Below are 14,636 nucleotides of genomic sequence, written 5' to 3'. Positions count from 1 at the left end.
AAAGGCTTACGATAAGGTGAGTTGGTCTTTTCTCCGATTCATGTTCAAAGCTTTGGGTTTCGGTAATAGATGGATGAAATGGATGGAACTATTGGTGTTTAAGAGTGACATGTCGGTGTTGGTGAATGGGAGTCCTTCGAGAGAATTTGTTGTCTCTAGAGGGTTGAGACAAGGAGATCCTCTTTCTCCTTTTCTCTTTGTTTTGGTAGCGGAAGCGCTCACGGCCTTAGTGAGTAAATCTATTGAGTTAGAGGAATTTCAAAGCTTTACCATTAATGGAAATAGTAGAGTGGATATCCTACAATTTGCGGATGACACTTTATTAGTGGGAGATGGTAGTTGGAAGCACATTCGGGCAATTAAGGCGGTCCTAAGAGCTTTTGAACTTGTATCGGGTCTTGGGATTAATTATCACAAGAGTAAGTTGATTGGTATTAATCTTAATCCTCATTTTTTGGAAGCCGCATCTCACTTTTTATCTTGTAAGGTGGAAGAAAGCAAGTTCATTTTCCTTGGAATTCCGATTGGCTATAATCCAAGGTTGGAAGCTACTTGGGAGCCGCTATTGTTGAAGACAAAAGCTAGATTGGATGGTTGGACTAATCGCTACTTGAATTTAGGAGGTAGGATCACGCTTTTGAAATCGGTGCTTAGTTCCCTATCCATTTTCACTATGTCTTTTTATAAAATGCCGTCGAAGGTGGTGAAGAAATTTACTAGTTTACAAAGTAAATTCCTTTGGGGAGGATTAGAGGAGAAAAAAAAGATCCATTGGGTTAGATGGAAAGATGTTTGTCTTCCCATGGACAAAGGCGGTTTAGGCGTGAAGGACATTGCGGTGTTCAACATTTCTCTTCTTAACAAGTGGAGATGGCGAATTCTTCAAGGTGGAAATTCTATTTGGCTCGATGTCTTGAAAGGTCGGTATGGTGATTTATCGTCTTCCTTATTGATTAATTGCAAGGTTAGTAATTCTACCTCTTTTTACCATAAAGTCTCTTCATCTTCTTCTTCTTTTTGGTGGAGGGATTTGGTTAAGATTAATTCTTTGTTGCATGCGGATCCGATGGTTGACAAGGTTAAATTTAATGTTCATAATGGGTTCCACACACCGTTTTGGGAATCTTCTTGGTTGGAAGGAATTCCTTTGAAAGAAGAATTCCCGGAATTATTTTTAAATTCTATTTTGAAGGGTGTTTCGGTGGCGGGAATGGGGGGATGGATTGAAGATAAGTGGTGTTGGGGTGATTTTGGCATAAGGGCGGAAGGCATTTTTTTAGAAGCGGAGTTGTTAAAGTTGAAGGGTCGTGTGGAAGTTTTTACCGGGTGGAGACAAGGTTGTGATTCGGTTTGTTGGAACGAAGGACCGTTGATGGATTTTTCGGTGGCTTCTTGTTATAACTTTTATTTGAAGTTTCATATTCCGTTCGGACCACCTAATGTTCATGATGGTGTTTTTGGTATTTTGTGGAAGTCGGAGGTCCCGTTTAAAATCAAGGCCTTTGGTTGGAGACTTTTTCTTGATAGGCTTCCAACGATTGACGGTTTGTTGTATAGAGGCATGACTTTTCCTTTTGAAGATACTAAATGTGTTTTGTGTGGTAATGTCCCGGAGGATAGGGATCATTTCTTTTTTGGTTGTTTGGTGGGTACAAAGATATGGAATGACATAGCTTATTGGATTGGTAAAGGGGAAATTAGGGAAAAGGAGTGTTTACCACATTTTATGGAGTGGCACTTGTTTTTTCGATCTCATAGGATTAGAGATAGTAAATTGGATGTGGTGTGGTTAGCCACCGTTTGGTCCTTTTGGTTAATTAGGAATGGAGTGCGTTTTAGGAAGGAAGCTTGGAGCATTAACAACACCGTTTGGAACATCAAGTTCTTGGTTTGGAAATGGTCTTTTTGTGGAGAGATTACTCATCCCAACTACTCTTTTTACGAATTCTAAGGCTTCTAGATAGGTCTTCATTTTTAAAGCCTAATTGAATAATTTTATCCGTCAAAAACCGAATGAGGGATGAAAAATCGAGTTCTGCAACCATGAAAATCGCTTGAACTGTTCCCGCAATTTATGCTACTAATTTGTTATACACTTATACTTACAAAAAAAGATGGACAAGCTCAAAATCACGTGAAAAGTTTTAATTATCAAATACTTTTTCCCTTTTTCAAATTTGAATGAAACTCTTTTCCTACTCCATATAGGAAAATTAAGAGCAACCTTGTGAAACTGATTACAAATATAGTATTCACTAATTATTTAAAACTTAAGGCATAGCTTTGTGTTTTGCAGATAAGGCCATTTGGTGAAGTTGATAAATTTGATTACATGTTGGGAATTCACATATGTATGCATTCTCAATCAACCCAAAACACTTGAGGAAATAGAGAATAACTATCAGAGTAGACATTTCATCCTTTTGGGTTATCAGGCATTATTAGAATGGGACGAATAATTCAACATTCTCATAGTCTATTCTTTTGTTTCATAACATTAAATGCATGTAGTTTTTCCATTATAAAATATTGGAAAGACACAAGATTACTCATTACTACCTTTTAATGAGAAACTATAAATACTAGATTGATAATGTAGTTGTATCGTTACTTTAATGTAAAACCCAACTTTATGCAGAGAAAAGAATAAATATATGTTGCAAGCAATAATCATATTATATAAACGGAGATTATGGTCTTCAATGTAGGATTGGAATTTGAAAGCAATCAACCTCAACATTGAAAAGGAAACAAACACAGACTTGGAATCATTGTTTCTAAATGGAGATTATGGTCTTCAATGTAGGACTGGAACTTGAAAGCAATCAACCTCAACTTGGATATTTATCTTGGCAACTATAACATTGAAAAGGAACAAACACAGACTTGGAATCATTGTTTCTAAATGGATTGTAACTGGAATGCACAATTCTTTTAATTTCATTAACATCATATACTACTACGGGACTACAAGATTCTCTTCTGAGGCCGCCAAAAAACAAACTAAAGATGGATTAGAAAGAATTCTTCAATACCTACGAAAGAAAATATGGAAAAGTTAAATAAGAACTTTGAGCTTTATACCAAAAATCATGTTAAAGCATATAGAAGGATCTTCTACACTTCAGGGATACCATACTAGCTAGTAAACCTCTTCTAAATTCTAACGAATGACCTACTTCAAAGACCTAAATTCTAGCTAGTAGACCCTAATTTTTGAGTTAAACAAAGGAACTTATGAAAAAAATAAAATCCCGGACACCAATTTCAACTTAACAAAGAAGGTATTAGTTGGAAAAACTCATGTTCAAAATGTAAGATGAAATATTCCTATTTCCAAAAGCACTAGTTGCAAAATTTATCCAATATAACAAAGAAAACTAGGCACAATATTACACCATCAATCACTATTACATTATGAAATTTCAATGCAAATAACATACTTTGTTACAAACACTTACTGATGACACCTACTGACGATCCACTCCGGAGGTGGCCGGAATAACTTGACATAATCTGGATAATCAGACAAGGGAAAAGTCTGTCGCTGGTCCAAGTGATAAACACTCAGTGCAGTATCTCCAAAAACATTATCATAATCGTTACAATATATCACAAAATTCCCATTGTCGAAACCCAAATCTGATGCAGAAGCAGTGAACGAATATCCTTGCCCCCAAAACAAAACCCTATCCCCTAAATTTGCCAGCTTCACCCACTTTTTCTCTTTCTGATTAAGCCTAAACACATCAATTTTTACAGGCTCATCTCCATCATAATCATCATCATAACCATCATAATCATCATCTTCATATTTGTGAACTAGCAACAACTCAGACTCATTTTCAACTATAATGTTAATGTCGCCATCGCCATCGCCATCAAACACCGGCTCAGCCACCAAATGAACGCTCAAATCTGATCCAATCATTACAGTCCGACCGGTTTCGTCTGTCACACAAGGGCGACCTTTAAAAATGCAAATGTCTTCGTGGGATTCCGCCACATTGGTGATCTTGGTCCAATGATCATCCCCACAACGGAACATCATCAGCTCCCGAGAGTCGTTCCTGCGTGTGAGAATATCCAGAGGTTGTCCCCCCTGAAACGCGGCAACAGACTTATCATATTGATGATATGCAATGGTAGATAAATATGGATATTGGGTTGTCCCCTCAATATACATGTGGCCGATATTGAAGACAGAGAGTTGGCTGAAGTCGAGCAGACGCGGATAAGAAGGTATAATAAGACTGTGTGGTAAAATGGGGTGACATGATTTAAACTTTCCGGATGAAGTTGGACTGATTCTGACCAACCAAGGGCGGTATAGAGTTTGTTGGTTTGATGTTGTGGGTGGTTTGATGAGAAATATGCTGTGTTTGTAGAGTTTGTGGATATCACAATCATCGGAGTCCGAGAAGTGCGGAAGCTTGAAGGGAAAAAGGTTGTGAGGTTTTGGTATGGAAAATCTCCATGTGGAACAGACAGAACGAAAGCGAATGAGATAGAATTCACTGTTGAGTTTTTCAGATATTAACAGCAGAAGATCTTTTGGAAGCTGAGTCCAATCTGCCATTGATTTTTTTTTGGAAATGTTTGGTGGTGAGAATGACGGTGGAAATAGTATGCAACTCAGGGAATGTGCCATTCATTAGGGTTAGGGCTCAGATTGCATGTAAACTATTTTTTTTTTATATAGTAGTTGGATAAACTCTAATTTTTTTTACTAATTTTAATAAATAAGAAATATATGAATCAAAAGAAGAAATCATATGGTTTATGTTAGGAAAGTTTGGATTGAGGTAAGAATTTGAAAAATGAAACACATATGGGATCTTGATTTTGGGAATCAGGTAATGAATCCATATTCGTGATTTAAGATTCACTTGATATATTTTTACCTCATATATTATTTTTATAGGATGGGTTTTCCCATTTCTCTGTGTATTCGGGTTGAAGAACCCTTAGTTCTCCGGTTTAATATATCTTGCTTACACAAAAAAAAAAATTCAGAAATATGAGAATTTATATTATAATTTTATTTAAATGTTTTAGTTCTATTATTATAATATTAACAGTTTGCCTCAAGAATTTAAAACTAATGTGTGGCTTTTATATATATATATATATATATATATATATATATATATATATATATATATATATAGGGGACGACTCAAGTGAGAACACTTGGTTATTATGAGAAATGAGAACAATGAATCACGACCATTAGATTTGATTTTAATGGACTGGATTGATTTCTCTTTCCATGATCCTTAATATTTATTTTAAATCAACACAGAAAGAGAAACCAATCCAGTCCATTAAAATCAAATCTAATGGTCGTGATTCATTGTTCTCATTTCTCATAATAACCAAGTGTTCTCACTTGAGTCGTCCCCTATATATATATATATATATATATATATATATATATATATATATATATATATATATATATATATATATATATATATATATATATATATATATATATATATATATATATATATATATATATATGGGGGCGACTCAAGTGAGAACACTTGGTTATAATGAGAAATGAGAACAATCAGTTATAGTCCTTAGATTCTATTTAATGAAATTTGTGGTATAGATTATATCTTACTTAAAATAAACATACAATTAAAAGCTACACACAAACATTTTTCTCAAATCTCAAAACTAATTAGAGAATCTCTTTTAAATAAAATTAAATATTTCTTTCTTAAATAATTTTAATTTTAAATTATAAAAAATTAGTTAGAATTAAAATTTCATAATTTTTATAATAAAATATTTTTCAATAATGATTTTTATGAAAATATTTTCACTATAATTTATAAAAATTCATAGAAAAAAGATAAAAATATTTAAATTTAATTTTAATGATTATTTCTTTTAAATAAAGTAAATTTTTTTCTGTGCCGAAGAGATGTGATACTAAAAAATTCGTAGTTTTTAAAAAAATTTATAACAAACAAATATATATATCATAAAAATAGTGATATTGTTAAAATATTTTATAACAAAATCTGATATAACTATCTCTATAATATTCATATTTACAAAATTTAAAATGCAGTACTATTAAAAATAAATAACACTATCAAAACTAGCATATATTAAAGATTTCTTATTTTAACGTTTTTGTAAAATATAATTTTCATAGCATTACAAATATTTGGTTAGAAAAAATATATACGGGAATTGAATTTTTTTTGATGATTATATGAATTGAAATTAAAACGAGATTGCAATTTAAATTTAAAATAAACAATTTAAATTGATACTTATTAAAATTTGAATAAGATATTTTAATCTTTTTTTCTATACTTTTTCTCTTTAGATTTTTAAAAAATATTAAAATTTCAAATTATAGTAAATAAATTTTTATAAACTCATTATTGAGAATTTTATTTTGAAATTATGTAATTTTACTTTATTAAAATTTTTTATAATTAATGTTTAACAAATGCTAGATATAAATATCTTAGAGAAAGAAATATTAGATTTTATTCATAAGAGATTCTTTAATTAATTGAGATTTGAGAAAAATGATTGTGTGTAACTTTTAATAAAGCCATTTTCAAGAACTAAAAACTAAAAAAAAAAAAACTAAAAACTATCTCCGACATATATTCGGTAAAGCTAAACGATTCATTCTTAAAAATGATAGCATTGCGCCTATTAGAAATGAATATTCATGGGCTTAAAACAGGAGTCAAACAGCATATGTTCTATTTGTATTAATAACCTTCACATCACTGAACCTGTACACACAGGATCCACACCTTCACAACCAAATATTCAAACTAACTCAAACTATAGCCCAAGTGTATCCAAAAACTATGCCAAAGTCAGTTTTGAAGATTAGTATGGATGTAGCTGATGCAAATAATATAGTTACAGAAGCAAGGAAAAGCAAAAGCACAAAAATGTGACAGATTCAATAAAATTTTATAATATTTTGATTGAGCATGAAACTGGTGACACCAAAGAGATAAGGCAAGTTTATGCTTTTATAAAAACAAATTAATTAAATAGTACAGTAACGACACTAAATGAAATCTAAACACCATAACCCCATTGTACATTACCAAAATCAAAAAAATTAAACCAAGACCCTCAGTTGCAACAAAACCCTGGCTGTTGGGTTAGTGACAGCAACAACAGCGTAAACAGCAGCTGCTGCAGCAAACATCAAATCTCTCCTTCCATGGCTAAGTGGTATCGAACACTAGCTAAAGATGGATTATAATTCTTCAATAACTACAAAAGAAAATATAAAATTGTTAACAAGAAGTAGCTAACAAATATAACTAATAACCACTGCAATTTAGAAGAAACATTTCAATGTGAAACCGATACCATTGGGCTTGAAAACCTCCATACAAACTAAATAGTTACCACTCTACTTATTACAACATGTAACACTATCAATCACTATTACATTAGGAAATTTCAATGCAAATACCTTACTCTCTTACAAACATCTACTAACGATCCACTCCGGAGGTGGCCAGAACAACTTCAAATAATCTGGATAATCAGGCAAAGGATAATTGTCATGGTTGTCGAAGTGAAATATACTCATTTCACTCTTTACATCATCATCATCGTTACAATAAATCACAAAATTCCCATTGTCAAATCCCAAATCCAACGCAGAAGCAGTGAACGAATCACATTGCCCAAAAAACACAACTGTATCCCCTAAATTTGACAACCTCAACCACTTTTTCTCTTTCTGGTCAAGCCTAAACACTTCAAACGTTACTCGCACTTCAACATGATGATTATCATACTCATCCCGAAAGCTATCATACAAATCATTAGTTTTGTGAACTAGCAACAACTCAGACTCATTTTCCACCATAATGTGAAGGTAGCCATCGAAAAAACGATCACACACCGGCTCAGCCATCAAATGAACGCTCAAATCTGATCCAATTATCACAGTCCGACCGGTTTCATTTGCCACACAAGGCCGGCCTTTAAAAATGCAAATATCATGGAAGAAATTTGGCTCACTGGAGATCTCAGCCCATGTATTGTATCCACGATGGAGCATCACCACCTCCCCAGAGTACTCTTGTGTGAAAATATCCAGAATCTCTTCCCCCTGAAACGTGGCAACAGAATCCAGAATCTCTCCCCCCTGAAACATGGCAACAGTGAGATCACAAGGATTATATAGGATGGTAGATGAATTTGGATATAAAGTCCCCTGAATATAAATGTGTCCGAGATCAAAGACAGAGAGTTGGCTGAAGTCGAGCACGCGTGGATCGGAAGGTATATTAAGTCTGTGAGGTAAAAGGGGGTACCATATAGGTTAAACTTTCCGGTTGAAGTTGGACTGATTCTGACCAACCAAGGGCGGAGAGTTTGTTGGTTTGGTGTTGTGGGTGGTTTGATGAGAAAGATGCTGTTTTTGTAGAGTTTGTGGAGATGGGAATGATTGGAGTCGGAGAAGTGCGGAAAATTCAAGGGGAAATGGTAGTGAGGTTTTGGTATGGAAAATCGCCATGTGGAACAGACAGAACGAAAGTGAATGATGTAGATTTCACGGTTGAGTTTTTCTAATATTACCAGCAGAAGATCTTTTGGAAGCTGAGACCAATCTGCCATGGATTTTTCTATAGTATTATGCAATTCAGACAATATGTCATTCATTAGGATTAGGGCTGAGATTGCATGTAAACTAATATTTTTTTATATAGTAGTTGGATAAACTCTAATAATCTTTTATTACTGATTTTAATAAATAAGAAATATAGGAATAAAAAATCATATGGTTCAGAATTCAGATTAGGAATGTTTGGATGGAGGTAAGAATTTGAAAAATGTAACGCATATGTGATATTGATTTTGGGAATCTGGTAAATGAATCCATATTCTTATTTAAGATTCACTTGATATATTTTTACCTCAAATATTATTTTTATATAAAAAAATATTTTTTAATAAGTATGATTATATATAGTTTTATCATTGAATATTTATAAAATTACGTTAAATATAAAGAAATTGTTTAGAAGTATGAGAATTTAAATTAATTTATATTATAATTTTATTTAAATATTCTAGTTATATTCTTTAAATTTGAAAAATATATCATATTTATGTGGGTTAATGAACTTTTTGGTCCTCTAAATATTGCAAATTTCGTTTTTAGTCCCTCCAAAATTTTCCTTTAAGAAATCGTTCCTTCAAAAATTTTCGTCTAAACTATTGGTCCCTAACATCAAATTTGCTAGAGATTAGCTACGACTTTAGCCACCGATTAGCTACGAAATTTGACGTTAGGGACTAATAGTTCAGAAGAAAAATTTTGAAGGGACGTTTTCTTGAAGGAAAATTTTGAAGGGACTAAAAACGAAATTTGAAATATTTAAAGGGACGAAAAAGTTCATTAACCCTATTTATGTAAATAATGTAACATTATTAGAAAATTTTATATTAAATTATTTTTATATATTAGTTTATTAATAATTGAACTCAAAATACATATAAAGGTTGATCAATCTATATTTTAATTATTTATTTAGTGTTTATAAAGGTTTATTATTATTATTATTATTATTATTATTATTATTATTATTATTATTATTATTGAGTGTATCTCTTACTATTCCTCCAAATATAATATACAAAATATAAAAAATTTAATGTGTATTTGCCTATGTATATACTGAAAATAATGAAGATCATCAACATCATACATACATCTTAACATGTGTGAGTATTTATGTATTCTATTTGATGCATTTGGAGGAGAGGAACCACTTATTCCTTTCTTGTCCTATGATCACAAAGGTCTGGGATTTGCTGTACCAATGGTTGGGAATTAGTTGTCCGCTTCGAAACGATTGTGCTCCACATGTTTCTGGTTTGATGCTTGTGTTGCAGGGGTCATGTAAGTTTACAGAGCTGCAGCATTCTGGCTTGGTACCTGTTGGTGCATATGGAATCATAGGAATGACATTATTTTTAAGAATGGTATTCTGGACGTAGACGAAGTTGTCCACAAGATAAAATTGTATTCTTGGTGGTGGTTGGGAATCGGTTCAAAGAAGAAAGTCCTATGTAACTGATTTTTTTTTATAAGCAAAGGGATATATTAATGAGCACTAGGGGTGCTTAACCCAAGAGTACAAGTAAAATAAACCAAACCCACATGGGAACAACCACCCAAAACCCAAGGGACCAACAACTCACTAAAGAAAAGGTCTCGGGTCGACACACCAATCCGGCCAAGAACAAGTAGCTTTCTCCTTAAAAAAATTAAAAACCATTCCCAAGAGATGAACTTGATTAATCCTACCCCATCAAAGGATGTCAAAGAACTATCCTTAAAGATGATAGCATTCCTACAATTCCAAACAACCCAACAAAAAATCAAACCAAAGAACCAGCCTATGGAAAGAAGATTTACAAGTCAAGTCTAATGAAGAAAGCCGCTCAAAAATTGTTTCCATCAATGGCGCCTCATCTAACCCAAGCCAACTATACACATCGGTCCACCAAGTTCTAACAATATGACAATGTAGAAAAAGGTGATCTAAATCCTCATCAACCCGATTACATAAAGGACACTTCAACAAATCCGCCGCTACTAAAATTCCACGCTTTGCCAACTCCGCTTTAGTAGGAAGTCTATTCCAAATCAATCTCCAACCGAAAAAGAAGAATTCTACTAGGAACCTTAGTCTTCCATAAACAAGAGAAAAGAGAAGAAAAAGAATTCTCCAACGGAGGGTGTGATAACTCAAGTAACAAAATGGTATCATAAGCATTACTCACCGTGAAACCCGAAGGATTTCTCCACCACACAAAAGAGTCTTCAATCAACCGACACGGTTGAAACGGAGCAAGAAGAATTACTAATTGATTCAATTGCATCGCGGCTGCCCTATCCTCGGTCTCGCCCAAAATTCCAAAATTCCAACTCCAAATTTCTCCGTTCCAACTTCCCATATCCGCCACCTTCGAATGGGGCGTTTCAGACAAAGAAAGCAACTCCGGAAACAAAATACCAAGAGGCGTTGTTCCTAACCAAGCATCAAACCAAAAATCAAAAACAAGACCGGTTCCGAGCTTGCAAGAGATAGATGAATTAAACCAATTTGATGTAGTAGCCGAATTTTCACGCCCAATCGAAACAAGATCACGCCACCAAAGAGAGACTTTACTTCTCGAATGGATAAAAGTATCCTTTATCATTGTTCTTTGAATGTCTCCATACCTGCAAGAAAGAATGTTAGTCCATAAAGAATTCTCATTGTTCAAAATGCGCCACTTCCACTTGCTAAGAAGCGCTAAATTGAACTTTCCACAATGCTTCACCCCAAGCCCCCCTTCTTTTTTCGGTAGACACACTTTATCCCAACTAATCTAATTAATCTTCTTCTTATCTTCTTCTCCTCCCCAAAGAAAATATCGTTGGATCGAGATTATTTCCGAAATAATGGATTTTGGTGCCTTGTAAAAAGAGAAGAAGAAAATAGGAATACTCGACAAAATAGAATTCAAAAGCACCACCCTACCACCAATGGAAAGTTGTCTATTATGCCAACTTCCAATGCGCCTTCTTAGTCTTGAAATTAGCGGTCTCCGCACATCACATCTTCTAGGATTGACACCAACCGGAATACCAAGAAAAACAAATGAAGATGAGCCAATCGCACAATTTAAGAAAGACGACCCGGCTTGTATGAAATCCGGATCAAGATTTATTCCAAAAAGCCGGCTTTTGTTCAAGTTAACCCGTAGTCTGGATACAAGCTCAAAACCTCTAAGAATGGCCTTAAAAGTCCAAAGATCGTTCCACGAGTCTTCGCCAATCAAGATCGTATCATCGGCAAATTGAAGAATTTCAAAATGTTGATGACCATCCAAGCTAAACCCTTTAAAATCACCTAAAGAAGCCGCCACCTTTACCATTGCCGTCATACCCTCCGCCACCAACAAGAAAAGAAAAGGTAAGAGAGGATCTCCTTGCCTAATTCCTCTAGAAACCGAGAACTCCCGGGTTGGGCTACCATTAACAAGGACCGACATTGAACTATTGAAAACTAAAGCTTCAATCCACTTTCTCCACTTTACGCCAAACCCCATCCTTCTTAGGAGATATCTAAGGAACTCCCACGAGACACAATCATAAGCCTTCTCAAAATCAACCTTCACCATCATACACCTTTTATTTTTTCTCTTAGCAAAATCCAACAACTCATTGACCACTAACACACCATCCAACATATTCCTATTAGAAATAAAAGCCGATTGACATTGTGAAACAAGCTTATTCATCACCATCTTCATTCTAGAAGCAAGCAATTTTGCCAAAATCCTATACATACTACCTATATATAAGGCAAATGGGACGGTACTCATCCAAGGTGACGGGGTTATCAACCTTAGGTATCAAAGCCAAGAAGGAAGCCGTAACCGCTTTAGGTAACACGGCAAAAGAGTGGAATTCACTAACAAAACCAAGGATCTCTTCTTTCAAGAACGGCCAACAAACCTTATAAAAACCCATTGAAAAACCATCGGGTCCCGGACTTTTATTGGCATCGCAATTTCAAATAACTTCTTTAATCTCGTCTTCCGAAAAAGGTACCTCAAGATTCAAAGCTTCCGAAGGAGAGATAGAAGCAAAAGAGACTCCATCCAAAAAAGGCCGCGAAGGCATAAATTCCTCAAACTTCTTACCAAAATGGCTCCACACCTCTTCTTTTATCAAAGCAACATCATCAATCCAACCGTTAGAAGTGTTCAACCCCAAGATTGAATTTCTTCTAACTCGCATCTTCATGGCTTTATGAAAAAACTTAGAGTTAGAATCTCCTTCCGCAAGCCACGAACACCTAGCCTTTTGACGAAGAACACTTTCTTTTAACCGAACCGATTCCCAAACTCTAGATGAAGCGGAAGTTCTTCTAGTCACAAGATCCGAAAAATCCAAAGAGGTGGATCCCGAAGCTACCAAATCAAGATCATTCAAGTCTTTTATCGCATTCTCCACATCAAGATTTAAAATACCAAACACCTCCGTATTCCACTTACGCAACTCACTCCTTAACAACTTAAGCTTTTCTTTGAAAGAAAAAATCGCCTTTCCGCGAATCACAAAAGACCTCCACCTATCCTCCACAAACCCCAAAAAGTCATCATGTTTTGTCCAACAATTAAAAAATTTGAAAGGTTTTGGACCCCAATCCAACGAACCGTCTTTAATCCAAATAGGACAATGATCCGAGAGATCTCTAGAACCCACCACTTGACCCCCCACCTTCCATGAATGGTTTCATACACCCTTAGAGTATTGCTCTTAGTCTCTTTATATTGCTGGGTTTGATTTTTGTAGGGTGATTTGTAAGTTGATTATGCTCTTTTGAGTTCTGTGTGTAAGTATCCCAGTTTATATATATTCATATCATGGCTTATTAAAAAAAAATGTGTGAGTATTTATGGTTAACTGTTGTGTTTAAGCTAGATGAGAAGAGTAAAAAATGGGCGAAGTTGAAGAATTTAGGTGATAGGGCTTTGTTTTGGGAGCACGGTTTATCACTTAGATCGAGGCCGACTTTTGCATCAACTTGAATATTTTGATTGTTTTGGGAGCACGGTTTATCACTTAGATCGAGGGCGACTTTTGCATCAACTCGAATATTTTGAGTTGTCCTCTCCACCAGAGTGAATCTTCAAAAGGTGAATTCGTAATGGATCATGTAATCTTGCATTGGATGCTGAGATTATTATTGATTTTGAATTGTTAGATTTGGATAAACTTTTTAACTAGTACAAAGTTATGAAAATAGAAATGTTGAAATGTTGATACATTATCTATTAGTTTTCTAAATTAATATGTTGCTGTAAACAAGTATCTGCATTTCTAATTTTCCACAAGCTATTGTAGAAATCTGGGTGTCTTGGATGCATGAAACTGAGTGTTTTAAGTTTTATGTTGAAGTAGTCTCTTTTGTATCTGTCTTGGATTCATTTGATTAAAATATTGGAGCAGTTTTCTTGACAATTTTCAATTGTGGGTGTGTAGTTAGAAGCTTATTTTACTTTCCATCTCTAGATACCTTAGCCAAAATGATTAATGCATTGTTGTTTTCGATTTTTCAAAATTTTGGTAATCTCAATGTAATTCTTCTTTATAGATATAAAGACATGTAATCACTCTCTTAAAATGGGATAGTTTTTAGAAGCGAAACTTGGAATATTTTGGACACCAAAGAGATACGGCAAGTTTATGGTTTTATACCAACAAATAAAAATAGTACAGTAACGAATAAATGAAAATATATACAGCACCATAGCCATGTTTGGTTAGTGACACCAGAAATAGACCAAACAGCAGCAGCTGCTACAGCAAACATCAAGTCTCTCATTCCATGGCTAAGTGGTATCAAACACAAGTTAAAGATGGATTATAATTTTTCAATACCTACAAAAGAAAATACAAAAATGTTAACCAGAAGTAGCTAACAAATATAATTATTAAACATTGCAATTCAAAAGAAACATATATACAAAAACCTCCATGCAAACTCAAACATGTAATAGTTATCAATCATTATTACATTAGGAAATTCCAATGCAAATAACTTACTCTG

The 14,636-nt window shown here is 34.1% G+C and overlaps 2 protein-coding genes across 2 annotated transcripts; both read right to left on the bottom strand.

Moving 5' to 3' along the window:
- Nucleotides 1-3,374: 3,374 nt before the first annotated feature.
- On the bottom strand, nt 3,375-4,579 carry LOC131625641 (F-box protein SKIP23-like). Its single transcript, XM_058896482.1, has one exon. It carries the CDS (start codon nt 4,577-4,579, stop codon nt 3,458-3,460), a length of 1,122 nt encoding a protein of 373 aa, XP_058752465.1. The 3' UTR covers nt 3,375-3,457.
- A 2,627-nt stretch (nt 4,580-7,206) lies between these two features.
- Nucleotides 7,207-8,682, bottom strand: LOC131625640 (F-box protein SKIP23-like). Its single transcript, XM_058896481.1, has 3 exons — nt 8,599-8,682; nt 7,508-8,164; nt 7,207-7,275 (listed from the first exon to the last, which is right to left on the bottom strand). The coding sequence occupies exons 1-3, from the start codon at nt 8,680-8,682 to the stop codon at nt 7,207-7,209; spliced, it is 810 nt and encodes a 269-aa protein (XP_058752464.1).
- Nucleotides 8,683-14,636: the final 5,954 nt, after the last annotated feature.

The sequence above is a fragment of the Vicia villosa genome, unplaced genomic scaffold (assembly GCF_029867415.1).
Source record: "Vicia villosa cultivar HV-30 ecotype Madison, WI unplaced genomic scaffold, Vvil1.0 ctg.000232F_1_1_3, whole genome shotgun sequence".
NCBI classification, from domain to species: domain Eukaryota; kingdom Viridiplantae; phylum Streptophyta; class Magnoliopsida; order Fabales; family Fabaceae; genus Vicia; species Vicia villosa.
This window is presented reverse-complemented; position numbering and strand designations above follow the sequence as displayed.

Bases quoted from the DNA above. Each gene is read 5' to 3' on its own strand.
- LOC131625640 (XM_058896481.1), bottom strand. From the start codon at position 8,682: ATGAATGACATATTGTCTGAATTGCATAATACTATAGAAAAATCCATG. The intron at 8,165-8,598 runs GTAATATTAGAA...GCCATGTTTCAG, and splicing joins TTCCAAAAGATCTTCTGCTG to GGGGGAGAGATTCTGGATTC. The intron at 7,276-7,507 runs GTTAGTAGATGT...TTTCTTTTGTAG, and splicing joins GGCCACCTCCGGAGTGGATC to TTATTGAAGAATTATAATCC.
- LOC131625641 (XM_058896482.1), bottom strand. From the start codon at position 4,579: ATGGCAGATTGGACTCAGCTTCCAAAAGATCTTCTGCTGTTAATATCT.